Here is a 14,556-nt window from a genome sequence, read left to right as displayed (position 1 = left end):
GCTTACCGGATAAGATGTCTCATAGCTGTGTCAAACTGTAGAAACATAACTTCTCTTCGGAGCATTAGTGACTGGGCCACTTGGTTAGGATCCTGGGGGTTCTGCAGGCTGTCAATCATTCTCTGCACATCTCTAAGTTCAGCCCCTGGAGAGTCCACAACACACAAGCATGACTCTCATGTAACTAGTGCTTCATGAACACCTAGAACTTCATGGTTTAAGAACCTCTCTCCCCTCCACCCCCATTCTTCAAAGCCACATTAGGATATATAAGTCCTGGCCTGGCCATTTTACAGAAGAGGGAAAAACAGCTCAGGGAGGTGAGATAACCTGCCTTAGGTCATGGAGCTTATAAACAGAAGGGTCAAGGACTACATTCCAGATCTTCTAACTCTGAAATCTGGGGGCTCTTTGATGAATGCTACTTACTATCTGTGGGCTGACTCAGGTTGCTATAACCTTGCCCCAATGCCTAGTACTAATTTCTCACCAGTCATTTTTTTTCCTCTCAACTGCCTCTCTCCTATTCCTAATTCCAAACTATTTTAGAAACAAACAAACAAAAATTCCCCAAACTTGCATTAATCCCATTTTGTTCCAGGCCAGCAAAACTGTGTATTCTAGAAGCCATAGCCTAATTTCTCTTTTCCTTCCTTCCGCCGCCTGTAAGATAGAAACTTGCTTCCTTCTATGCTACAACAGGAACAGGTTGCAGAGAGAAAATTATAACTGGAGGATTTATGAGACTCTAGCCTTGTACCTGGAGGGGGAAAAGAAAACTAAGGAACTGGTGGTTACAGGCCTCCTTTCTTAAAGCCTCAGGGGACTTTTAATTTATCATCACTCTTGTGTCCTCGGCTTTCTCAGGGTGAGGCCAATAAGAAAATCGAGATCAGAAGCAGCCTTAAGAGTTAGCACTCACTTTTCAGTCCCAGGCCATCCAAATTTTCTGATCCATCCTCTAGGGCCAAAGAAGAAAGACAGGCCCAGGCAAGCAAAGTTCAAAAGAGTATCTCAAAATTGAAAAGCAAAACCATCCTTGCCTCTCTTTCTGGATGACAGCCTGACCATAATAAGGAGCTATTGCAAAAGAGAACCAATTTGTCTACTCTCATCCTGGAGAAATGGCAGGAATAAGCAAGTTTCTGCCAGTAAATTTTGTAAGACCCTTCAGTTAGTTTCCAGATGATAAAGGAGGAAGTGTGATACAATGGAAAGATTACTGACTCGGGGAAGTAGAGAAGCTAAGTGCCAATTCCACATCTAATGCTCATTTTCTCAAGTGACCTTGAGAAAGTCACTTACCTCCCTGGGGAATTTCCTCAGCTGTAAAATGAGGGAGCTGGACTAGGAGACTTCTATGAAGACACTTAGGAGTCTTTCAAGTCTATAAAAGGCCTTGGGAATATGAAAGGTATAGAATAGCCTAACGCAAAGGTTCTTGAGTCTTAAGTCTATGGGAGGTCCATGGATAGATTTCATGAAGTCAAGGAATTCAGACGGGGATATATATATATATATATACAGAGAGAGAGAGAGAGAGAGTCAATCCTCTTTTGCGATTTCAAACATTTGCATGTTTTTATTAGTAACCTCATTTTCACTTTCGTGTTGGCAACTGAACATATTCATGGCTACGTGTAGTAGAGAAAAAAATGAGAGGTACTATAAAAGCCAATTTGTGAAGTCACCTATTAGGTGCTTCACTGGTCTTGTTCATCCTCTGTTGTAAAGAGCTCCCTGTGTATTCATTGCACATTTCATTGTTTGCCTTTAAAACTCAAGTTTTGTTTTGCAATTATGCCCCCAAAGCACAGTCCCAGTCCTTTGGGATCTAAGGTGATGTCAATACCTCACTAGTCTGGGCTTCAGACAGCAGTGACTTAAAGTCCCAGCGACCTCTCCCTTAGTTTTTAGAGGGCAGCTAAGGTAGAGAAGTTTACAGCAGTATAGTATACAGTACAATGCCTTCACACTGCCATCTGACACAGTGGAAAATAAGATTCAGTTTAGAAAATGTTTTAGTTTTAGGAATTTTATTTGCAGAATTCATGTGTTATGAAAAATGAATATTGTCTGAAATCAGTTTTTTTTTTAATTGAGATGTGAGCAGAAAAGGTCACAGAATTCCAGGGAATTGTTAGTGAGAAAAAATGTTTTGCATGTTACCAGTTTTATTTTGTATATTGTATTAGGGAATGTGCCTATAATCAAAATTCATGTTTTGTTATAAAAAATTGCAGGCATGAAAGTATCTTTCAGCAATCTCTAGCAAAAAATTGCAGTTTTTGGTGCTCACAAGAACCTAATCCTCTATTTCTCATAGGTTCAAAACATAAACATTTGCATTTTTGACTTTTGTGCCATTTTCTAGGAATGTTACTTCTGTGAAAGTGGAGGATTGAATATGTATATATCTAAATCTCTAAAATTTAGCATTTTCTTCAGTTTTGAATTAAAAAAACATTATTCTGAGAAAGGGTCCATAGGCTTTACCAGATGTTACCATGGTACAAAACAGAGTTTGGACCTCTTGCCCCAATATCAATTTGATATCTTCATTAAGACAGCTCATTCACCCTGACTATGTTGGAGGAAGAAATGAAGGGAGCAAGTTGTGTTTGTGTCTTTTTTGGGCAATGGCGGGGAGGGAGGGCCAGAAGATGCGCAGAGAGTGTAAAAACTGTGGAAGAAGAAAATGGGGAAGAAATGTATTTGAGTGCTCAGGACAGCGTTGGAGTAATGCTGGGAGAATGCTCTACATTTTCATCAGCTAGTTAAAAGAGAGATTAAAGTCTTCTTAACCTTGTTTCTTGGGAGAGGAAAAGGATTTTGGAAACCAGTTATCACAAGGAGGTCCACAATGCCCTATCCTTCAATGATGGTCCATTCTTTCCTGGGCATCATCCTGGCTTCTATCCTGGGCTTCCTGAAGTCATGACCATATTGTCTCTGCTTTCGGAGGACCAGCACAAATAGGAAGCATGCCAAAACCTGGGTGGTCAACACCAGGATATCTCTTCTTTTGTTCCGTCCTTCCTTTTGGCATAGGTACCCAACATGAATGTAATATTCCATCAGGGCACCATCTTGATTCCAGCTAAATCAGCAGCCAAAACTTAATTTTTTTCCTTACCATTGCAAAATAAGCATTGTTTTCCAAGAGACTCAAAATAATTTGACCACATTCTTACCTTTTCATGACTCTATGATCTCACTAGCTCTTAAGAGATATTTCTACCAAAAGGGGAGTGATATTTGATATACAGGAATGGGGGTGGGAGAAGATGGAAATCCTTTTCATCAAGCAGCTCCATATAAGAAAGCATCTTTACATAGAAAGCCAACACACTCTATGCTTCATTTGTCTTCCAGTGTTCCAAAATCATAAGCATGATGTGTTAGCAGTTTAGGTTTTAATAGCCTCCTGGTTTCTTTAAATGGATATCACATTGCACATGTATAACCTATATCAGATTGGTCACCGTATCAAGATGGGGGGAAGGAAGGGAGGGAGAGAGGGATAGAATTTGGAACTGAAAACTTTGAAAAAAATGTTTAAAATTGTTTTAACATGTAAACAGGGAGAAATAAAATACTATAATTTTTAAAAAAAAATAATAAATGGATATCACATATACACTCTCCTTCCAGAACCCAATTCCATCTTGAGTTGCACCTGGACTTCAAATAAAGCTGTTGACTTAGAGGAAGAGAGAGAATATGGAAGAAGGTTTGTCATTGTAATGTTAATAGAATAGGAAGATCTTCCCTGCCCACTAATAGGCCTAACACATGGAGCCTGTGATCACATGGAGCCTGGGTCACATGAAGCTCCAACTGGGAGGGGCTTGCCCAAGAAGGGGAGAGAGAGAGAGAGAGAGAGAGAGAGAGAGAGAGAGAGAGAGAGAGAGAGAGAGCATGAGCAGAGAGTGAGAGGAGTCAGAGTACAGAGAGAAAAGCAAGCTATGAGTGAGTGGAAGGAGGAATTTGTCTAAGGGAACTTGTTTTTGTGGGGAGGCCTGACAGAAAGAAGGTTTAAGATGTTGGTGCTCCCTGGGTTTGTGATAAGTACCCTGTTAAATCTTACCTCCTGGTATTCTAATGATGTCCTAAATAAATATTTTGGTTTTGCCTTTAAGGAAGAAAGTTATTTATATTTTGTGAATTTACCCTGGAAATACACATACATATTCATAACGGCTGCTATGGGTATCTCATTGGCGTTACAGTTAAGTCTTCTGAGAACTGCTTTGAATTCAACATCAAGCATTTATTAAATGCCAGCTCTGTGCCAGGCACTGTGGAGATACAAAGACAGAAGCAAGAGTTCCATCCCTCAAATAGCTTAATGGATAAGTAAATACAAGGTAATTTAAGGAGGGAGGAAACACCAACAATCAAGGATTGGAGTGGAGGGCAGAGAGTCAAGAAAGACTTCACCAGAGGACAAGGAGCGGTTTCATTTTTTGTCTTTACATCCCCAACCACTAGCCCAAGACCTGGCTAGTCAGATGCTTAGTAAATGCTTGTTGACTGAATGTTTCAAAGCAGTTTTGAAAGAAGATAATGAATTCTGAGAATTCTGAGATGACTTCATGGATGTATGACAGAGAATGCCAAGTTAGCTTTCCAATCTGACTGAAATATAGAACATATAAAGAGGAATAATGTGAAATGAGGCTGGGTAAGGTGATTTGTGACCCAATGACGGAGTTTCTTGAACGCCAGGTTGAAGAATTTGTACACTTTGGTAAAGTAAGTGGGATCTCCGAACTGTAATACTATTGAAGAACACACATTTTTAAAATGTCATTAATTGTGATTATAATAATAACTAATATTTGTGTAGCACTTCATCAGTGACAGAGTACTTTCATCTACATTTTCTAATTTGGTCCTCACAACACCTCTATGAAAAAGGCATATGTTTTATATATAAACTCATTTTACCAATGAGAAAATTGAGGTTTAGGGAGATTAAGTGACTTGCCCATAGTCATTTAAATTGTCAGTAGTAAAGCCTAGTCTGAGATTCAGATATCATAACTCCAAATCCAAGTATTCCTTGTTATGCTGAATTGTACACTATTGGGAAGATAGAAAATTTAATTTCTTTGATTTCAAATAGCTCTAAAGTTGATTCGTAGATTTATATATGGGTTAACATTGCTACTTTCCCATCTTAAGGAATAAAAGGTATTTTATAATCTTGATATGTAATATTTCCTTCCTCCTATATCAGTGTAGAAGTGGAGTCAACATCTTTTTTATTCGATTATCTTGCAATTTGGCATTTTGGGTTCCATTCATTTGCTATCTATTTTCAGGAAAGCTAAGCACACAAAGTTACATCCCTCTTTCTGGGATATAGATTTCTGAGCACCTCTGATAGTAAAGGCATGTACTTCTTCCTCTTTTTTTTTTCTTTTTTTGTGGAGGCAATCGAGATTAAGTGACGTGCTAAGGGTCACACAGCCAGTGTCTGAGGCAGGATTTGAACTCAGGGCCTCCTGACTTCAGGGCCCGTGCTCTATCCACTGCACCACCCATCCCAAGGCATGTACTTCTAATTGCGAATCCAGGAAAACCTGGGCCTTCTGTATCAGAATAGTTTCTAGTTTTTAAAAGTAAATTTTAATTTTGTTTTCATATCACTTACATTTCCCACTTTATTCCTCCTTTCACTCTCTCTTAGAATTTCTAATTATGAGCATACAATGTAGAAGAAATACATTAACTTATTGACATTCAAGCTCCCCCAAAACTCATACCCCTGTATACTTCCATATAAATCCTCCACTCCAGCCAAACTAGGCTACTCATCATTCCCTGAACTTTGCTCATGCTTCTCCTTCCTCTCTACTTATCTCAGTTCTTTCTGTCTTCCAAGGCCTTACTGAGAGACTCTGAGGTCTAGAAAGCTGGACAGTAAAGAGCTAAACAAGGAAGCCAAGAAAGTTTCACACCTGCCTATAGCTGTTAACTATTCTTTAGACTTTAAAAGACCTTCAAGGTGTTTTCTTGACTGGTGATCACTGGCTAGTAGGGTATTACTAGATGTCTTCCCTAGGTCTTTGTGATGGGGTGTGTCAAGGATGTAGTAGAGAACATATGGATAGTTAGAAGTGTGGTCAGAGTGACTAGGTTCATGCAGTGAGAATTGGCAGGGAGGCACTGAGGTGCAGTGGAAAGACAACTTGACTCTATTCAGAGGATCTAATTTCAAAAGCCTTTTTCTGATACTTTCCTCTTATGTGGCCTGGGGCAAGTCTAACTTCCCTGGGTCTCAGTTCCCTCATCTGTAAAATGAGGGAACTGGACTAAGTGGCTTTTATGCAGGGGTGTATTAGAGCCACAAACTGGCTTGCAAGTCTGTGGCTAAATTTTAATTATGTGCTCAATGTATTGTTTTATTGATTGTCTAGAGTCCCTTAAGAAACTGTTAATTATGCAGATTGAACTTGAAAGTGTGTCATGTTTACTTTTTTTTTTTTCCAGAGGGACAGTTGCTAAATATTTACTGTCTTTTACCTCTTTCTTTAAGGTCTCAGTAAAATCTAAATTAAGTTTGGTTGTGGAAAGTTTGTACTTGAGTACTGCTGTGAACTCACTGGGCTGGTTTTATCTTTTGAGTGGATCTTGATTTATATAAGTGTAAAGTATATGACTACTAAAACTGATTGGAGGCTGTCATACATATGGGCTCTGAACTCCTCTGAGAGAACTTGATGTCCTCAATGCAGGGATAGCAGTACATGGGTGATAATGATGAGACAGCCTTAATGTAGGCTCTTCTTGAATGATACAATTCTAAGCCCCTAGGAGTCCTTCTATAGGGAAAGAGAGTCAACAAATTGAGTTTGAAGAGTGAGAGCACTTAGTATATGTGAATAGGCCTGAAATATCAGCTCAGGTTTCATGATTCAGTGGAAAGATCACAGTGGCTCTGGAGTTGAAGGATCTTACTTCAAATATCATCTTGGACATTTACTACCTATGTGACTGAATAAATTAACTTTCCTGTGCTTGAATTTTCTGATCTGTAAAATGTAAGGATGAGACTAGATGACCTCTAAGGTAAGCTGGGGTCCAGAAACTTGTTTTGAAAAGCATTTTGATAGCTGTACTTGAATATAATTGATTTTCTTTGTAATCCTATGTATTTTATTGTACGCATCTAAGAATATTCTGAGAAGGTGGCCCATGGGCTTCGCCAGACTACCAAAAAGGTTCATGACACATAAAAGGTTAAGAACCCCTGGTTTGGATCCATGATATTGCTTCCTTGATGAGCCTTTCCCTCACCATCCTAAGCCCACCATGATCTCTCCATCTCCCAAATTTCTACAGTATTTACTATCTATACAGTTATTTGACTCTTAGCATAGACTATATCTTGTTACATATTTGTCCTGTGCAGTCCCACCCCATTCATATACCCCCAGAGAAAGTGAGGATGAAAGACACACCTGGTTCCCTCCTCACTCAGATTTTTTTCTAGATTTCCACTATTAATCTTCTGTAGTGAGCCTGGACCTGCCTCCAAGACTCTTCCCTTAAATTACCTGCAGTATTACTAGTGGTGTTCCTACTGGCCTTAGCCCATCACTTGAGGTAGACAAGCACAGTAGTCAGTACATACGTACCTTTTTTTTTTTTATCAATCTCTGAGATATTTGAAGTCATACATATTATATTTTTATTTTCAGAAACAGTTTGGTATCATAGGAAGAGCATAGGAAGGGCACTGATAATGTCAGAGTATATCCTACTCTGGGTTTCACAGTGTGGTTCTGTTGGAAAACATGACTCAGAGGGTCTAGGTTCAATTCTTGATTTTCCATTTATTATTTGTGTGACCTTAGGTAAATTACTAAACCTTTTTGAGTGTCAGTGGCAAAGAGTAAGTAATATGAGTGATGTGGGACTGAACAGGACAAATATGCAACAAGATAACCAAAAACCCAAGATAACAAACAGTCGTCAGAATATAAAATTAATAATGGGGAAAAGATATAAAAGCGCACTGAATTTTGGGCTTTTTTTCGTGTTGCAACACAGGAGTATAAGTAGTTTTTTAAAGTTTTTGCCTCTCTACTGATTCTGTTCTGTCTCCTCAATTTACAAAGTTTCCTGGTGTTCCCAATGCCTCCTGCAGACTACAAGGCATCTTCTCCTCCTCCACGTATACTCATGCTCTTGCCTCTCCCCCACATCTGTACTCCCATTTATGACTCCCTACAATGCTAAGTTAGCAGAATACAAGAACTGTATTCTGCAGCCAACTCAGAGTTCTTCCATAAATACAGATTTCATCAATCTTTAGCCAAAGGGGAATAGAAAAAAAAATACATTTAAATTGATCATTGCCTCAATTTAAACACTCCCTTATTTCCTCTAAGCCACCCTGCCTCTCCAACTCCAATTTTATTTCTTTTAAATCCCTGGCTGCTATATAGTAAAAAACTAATTTGGACAACCATCAAGTCAATGTATCCACATAAGAAGGACAGTTAGCAGGGATGGTAGGATCTAGTGAGGGTCTTTTTCTCTTTGGGGTTCTGGGAGAATTGAGGATTTGGGGGCATGTGTGTAAGCAGTAAGGACAGAAACAGTAGATAATTAAGTGAGAACAAATCTGGCTATTTTCCAGAAACTATAAAATGAGGAAACCGAGGCCTGTGGGGGTTGAGTGACTTATTCAAGGTCACAGAGAGCATCAGAAGCAGAGATTGAACCCTGTACCTCTAACTCCAGAGGGAGAATTCTTAGAATGCTACAAAGGTAAGAAGACACAGAACTATTTAATGAATGTTGTTGAACTGAATTTAGTTTGTAAACGATTCCTTTATGAAGCTAGAAGGCAGCCCGTTCTGTGGCCATCACCATGCCTGTAAAAAAAGTAACAATTTTCTCTCTGGTTCCTCCAACGATTAAGAACTTAGGTTACTATTTTCAAAATATTTAAAATAATGAGAGACAGTGCAATGTGGCAGAGAGAGAGCTGATCACTGAGTCAGGAAGACCTGAGTGCAAGTCCTACTGCTGATGTGTACTTGTTTTGTGACTCTAAGCAAGTTAAGTAACCTCCTAGCATTCCCTACAAATTTTCTCTAATGTTCTAATTTGCAGAAAAGGTGCTAAGCTGCCCTGCTAGAAAGAATTTCCTCATCAGAAGCTCCATATACTGTTGAAATCACAAGCATGCTTAACAAACAAAATTAAAGATGATATGTTTACCACTTACCGATGCCTTCAATTCCTCCCCAGTCAGCTTTTGGAGGTTTGGGACTTAGAGGAAAATTGAAACGTTCCTTGCCACTTCCAAGTTTAGCAAAGCTGAAGAGATAGGCGACTATGTCATGCAGGGGTGCTATAATCCTCAGAGTGAGCTTCAGGGCTCTAAAGGCTTCCTACGAGTAAGACCAATACATGGAGAAACATTTTAGGAAGGCTTCGTATCATCTGCAAAAACCTAAACAATTGTGTATGACTAAGAGCAATTGCACACTCCCTAAAAACATTCAGTTAAATATTGATCACAGTATGTATTGGGCAATATCCTCAGGAGAAAACGACTGTCCAATTAATAAAGTAGGATTCTGGATCATTGGAAAAGAAAGTGGACTGGTTATGTGGAGATAGCCCACAGGCCACCTTGGTATCCATACTTAGAGGGAGGCCTCTGAAAAGTTTTGGGTATCCTCAAAGAGGATCCACAGGAGTATTCAGACAAGGGTCCTACAGGAGAATATGCAGAAGGTCTAAACAGGACAGGCAGTCATGGATGGGTTAGTGATCTGTAGCAAGGTGGATAGAGTATGGGATCTGGAATCAGGAAGATCTGAGCTCAAGAAGTACCCTTCAGACACCTACTAACTGCTGGACCTTAAGGAAGTCACTTACCCTCTGTCTACTTCAGTTTTCTCTTCTGTAAAATGGGGATAATACTAGTCCCTACCTAGTAAGGCAATAGTTGTAAAGCACTTACACTATAGCGTCTGACATATAATAAGCACTACATAAACGTCATCATCATCACTTGGAGATAGTATACGCATCGATAAAATCACTGATGGTCAATAAAATCATGGATCTGTCATTTGAAGGTAAGCTCCTTGAGAGCTGGGATGGTTTCACTCTTTGTAATTCTATCTGTAGCACCTTACTAAAATGCTTATTGACTGACTGATACATCAGAGCCTCAGTGCTCTCTTTAGGGTGTCTACTGTCAAGGCTACACATTTGTTGGTTTTTAAGTAAGATGATCTGCCTCAGTTAAGACCACTGTTAGCCATGAGTGTGCTTGAGGTTCCACATGTGTGTTTGAATTTTACACAATTAATATTTCTAGACTTGCACAGGGGTCTGATATACAGACCCAGTAGGGTCAAGGCATAAACTAATTTAGTTTTAAGTATTTCTATATGTATTTACATAACAAATAAACACTAAATATTAGTTTAATGTTAATATTTAAGTGAAGAAAAAGTGAACAAAAAGAACTAATTATAGCACTGTAACAGATGATATTATTGTGTTTCCAATAAACACAATTAAGTCAAATAGACTTCACTCAGAGAAGGGGAAAAGAATATTCTGAAGTCAGCATTTAGAGAAGTACATATTTAACTAAATGGATATCATGTGACAAAAGTTTCTAGTGGGTACAAGGCACCAAGGCACCAGGGACACAAAAACAGCTGTGACACAGATATAATTCTCAAGAAGTTTACAATCTAATGAAGGAGGAAAACATTCATGCAAGTAATTGCGATATGGGAGTGTAATAAGGTACAAAGGAGAGGTCCAGGCAAAGTGACGTGGTAGAAATCAGTTCAAATGGAAGATGGGAGTGAGGTGGTTTCATGGAGAAGACAATGCCTTGGAGAAAGGGAAGAACTTCAGTCCATGGCATTGGTTGGAGGGAGTCCATTCCAGGAATGGAAGACCTTGTGAGCAAAAGTACAAAGAGGAGAGAGTGGAGAATGAGAACAATGAATATTTCTGGCTGATAGGCAGGATAGTGTGAAAAAAAGCCAGAAAGGAGACTCGAACCAGATTGTGGAACATGGCTTTGAATAAGGATAAGGAAAGAAGAGAAGAGAATAAACATTTACATAGCACCTACTATGTACCAGGGACTTTATAAATATTATCTCATCCAATCCTCAAAACAACCATGTGAGCAAGGTGCTCTTATCACCCCCATTTTACAGATGAAGAAACTGAAGCAAATAGCAGCCAAGTGACTTGCCCAGCTAGTAAAGGTCTAAGACTGGATTCAAACTCAGGTCTTCCTGAGTTCAGGTTCAGTGCTCCATTCACTGTACTACCAGCTGCTTCTACTTTATTCTACAGGCAATGGGGAGCCAGTGAACATTGTGGCTTGGATGGCTTTATTTTTCACAAAAGCAGAGTAGTTACATTAAGAAAATTAATTAGATATCTGTGGTAAGGATGAACTGGATAGGAGAGAGATGAGAGGCTGGGAGGTTATTAAAATAATCCAAGTAACAGGCAATAAGGATCTGAAGTTAGAGAGTAGGAGAAGAAAGGGGAAGTCAAATGGGAAAGACACTGTGATAGATGTGGTATCTGACTGGATGTGGGGTACAAGGGAGGACATGCCACAGAGGGTTCTAAGATATTGATCCTGTGTAATTGGGAGAATAGTGATTAATCAATGGAAATTGGGAAGTATGGGGAAAGGTAGGAGAGGAGGGAAGATCAACCAACAAATATTTGTCAGGCACCTACTAAGTATTAGGTACTGTGCTAGATGCTAGGAATACTGATACAATCAAAATATAATGATTTCTGCTCTCAAAGACCTTACATTCTAACAGAGGGAACAAGTACATATATAAGCATATGCAGAATAAACATAAAGAGAATAAATACAAAGTAATGAAATACAAGATAGCCTGGGAGGGAGAACATTAGCACTTGGGGGGGGGGGGGGCAAAGAAAGGTTTCATAACGATAATTAGTTTAGTGTTGCACATTATGAGTTGGAGATGCTGGCCTATCTATGATCCAGCACCGGGTAGTACTTCTATATCTGCATCCATCCTTTTATGGACATCCAATGACAGTTTCTCAAAGACACAGATCAACTTTGCCAAAGTAATATGCAACTGAGCTATGTATGTAGCCTCAGCTCTATGTATCCTCTGGGACTCAAGGGTGGAGCTGGGATTTTCTTTTCTTTTTTTTAAAAAACGATTTGGTAGGAAACCAAGGATTACTCAAGAATGTTGGCAGCCTAAAGAAAGAACATTAATGTCTTGGAAAGAGCAAAAGAAACAAAAAAATAATAATGAGGCATGAGAACTATAATAAAGCGAACACATAATATTTGTGAGAAAATGCCAGTTAATTAGGGGAAAGATGTCATTGGGCATCCATGGTGCTTGTGGTAAATCAGAACTTGACAGAACTGAAGAACGTGGTCTTCTTTTATAGTACAGGTACACTGACTAGTGAGATGAAAATTGTTTTCCTCACAATCTTTTAGAAAATACAAACCTTTTCTGGCAAAGTTTTGAACATGATCAGCACCTCCAAGTGATGGGGTATGAACCATAAATTGAGGAAGGTTCTTCCATCAGGAGACAGTAAGCACCGTGGCCGGAGCTGAAAACTCCTGTAACATTAGAGAGAAATCTCAGCTCTCAAAGCATAGACTATTTAAACAGTAAAAGTGCCTTATAATTGTACAATGATGAGCACAACTAACTCCTTTATAGTCCATTAAGTTCTACAAAATGTTTTCCTTCTAACACTTTTGTAAGGCAGATATTAAAAATTATTCAATAGAAAAAGCACTAAATTTGGTCACAGAGTACTTACTTACTAGGCCCCAATATATTGACTTTACTAGGCCTCAAAGTTTCTTTTCACTATATCTATTTTTACTACTGTACTATAATTTTCACTTTTGCTTTTTTGGATTTGGCTCCACCTCTTAATTTTAAAACAGTATAAATCTTTGTTTTACTTGTATTTCTTGTATACAGCAAATTGTTGGCTTTTGCTTTCTAATCCATTCTGCTGTCCTTTCTTGTTTCATGAGTGTGTTCACTTCATTAAGACTCATGGTTCTGATTATCAAGTTCATTTTTACCCTCTATCAAATATAGTCACAATATTTTTTCTTTAGAAAAGGCACACTATATATCTTTATTTTAAGTTTCCTGGAAAAATCCAGGCTAAGTCTCTTCCACAGATTTTTCTTCCTCTTCCAGCCCAGAAACGAATCATTAGGTCTTCCTCCCCACCCATCTGTTGTTTTTTTAAAAAATCAGCCCTCCATAGTTCCATCAACTTTTGGCCCTTTTTAAAAACTATTCAAACAGGTTGACCTTTTTCTTCAGTGTCTTTTGCATGCTGTGTTTGCATTTTAAAGTCTCTAACTCTTAATGATCATTCTTCTACTATGTTTGCTGCATTTCTTGATGTTTTAGTCACACCTCTCACTTAACCATGTAGTTGCCTTTCCCTTAAGCTCCAGAGTAAGAGATAAGGTCTCCACTGGCCATATTCTCACATCCCCCAACTGCTAATTGGTGGAAGATCCATTTAGAGAAATAGCTACAGCAATGTTCGGAATAGGACAAGGCCTGAATGAAGCACACAAATCTTTCAGCCTTTAGTAAAAGAGGCCATACAGAGGTGCTTCTCATTCCAGTGGATTCAAGGCTATCTCCCAGAGAACCAATTCATGAAGCTTGTACATTTGTATGAAATGTTGAGCCCCACTTATCTTAGCATTTACTAAGTGAGCATGATAGCCAGAAGAAACAGTGTGAGCCTCTCTAGCCCTCAGTTTCCTCATCTAAAGGGTGGGGGTGGACTTGATTATTTTTAAGATCAGATTAAGCGCTAACAGTGTATGGCTCTAAGAAAAGTCCAGGTTGTAAAATAGAAGAGTGGCCACTCAGTATTTGGGCAGCATAGGGGAAGTGGGAATGGGCTAATAGGAAGGATATTACAAGAATTGAAGGAGACTGTGGGCTAAAAGAAAAGGGTGGAGGCTGATGTTATGCAGACATGATCTTACAGTTAAGCATCATAACTGGGAAGAACCATGAAAAAATATGTAAACAGTTGACCCCAGAAACTAGAGGTCCTGTTCCAAAGGGGCTACTGGAAACAATATGGATGAAATGCTTATGTTACTAACAAAGAATAAATAATTAATAATAGGACTTATGGCTACTCATCAACAGGAAGTCCCAAACACCAACCAATTATGTTTCCCCTTTGTTCAAAACCATGAGACTGGAAACAGAGTAACTTCTACTCTACCATTATTTTGCTGACTTTAGGACTTGGGACTTTGACTTTAGGCAGGCAAGCTCTGCCATTGTGAGAATGAGGAAGGGAGTGGGGGCTTTGTTTCTTTCTCTAACAGTCCCAGAACTGGGAAGGCCAAAGGCAGGATTATGTTCTTAGAGGAAGCCATGAAAGGGGAGTGCAATGTAAGCAAATAGATGCACTATAGTAGTATGAGTTATGACTATTGTTGTTACCAGAAGTTGAAGGGGT

At 39.0% G+C, this 14,556-nt stretch overlaps 1 protein-coding gene across 5 annotated transcripts in view; it reads right to left on the bottom strand.

Annotated features, from left to right (window-relative positions):
* Nucleotides 1–14,556, bottom strand: part of LOC140526627 (uncharacterized) — a 213,057-nt gene that overhangs the window by 79,089 nt on the left and 119,412 nt on the right. For all 5 annotated transcript variants that reach the window (XM_072642999.1, XM_072643000.1, XM_072643001.1 and 2 more), the window contains 3 exons: nucleotides 12,535–12,652; nucleotides 9,251–9,416; nucleotides 7–145 (listed from right to left, as the gene is read on the bottom strand). In XM_072642999.1, the coding sequence (XP_072499100.1) occupies nucleotides 7–145; nucleotides 9,251–9,416; nucleotides 12,535–12,652 (423 nt within the window). The remainder of the gene's footprint in view (nucleotides 1–6; nucleotides 146–9,250; nucleotides 9,417–12,534; nucleotides 12,653–14,556) is intronic.

Source organism: Notamacropus eugenii, chromosome 2 (assembly GCF_028372415.1).
Source record: "Notamacropus eugenii isolate mMacEug1 chromosome 2, mMacEug1.pri_v2, whole genome shotgun sequence".
Classification (NCBI taxonomy): Eukaryota; Metazoa; Chordata; class Mammalia; order Diprotodontia; family Macropodidae; genus Notamacropus; species Notamacropus eugenii.
Note: the sequence above shows the minus strand (reverse complement) of the source record. Positions and strands in the feature narration are given on the sequence as shown.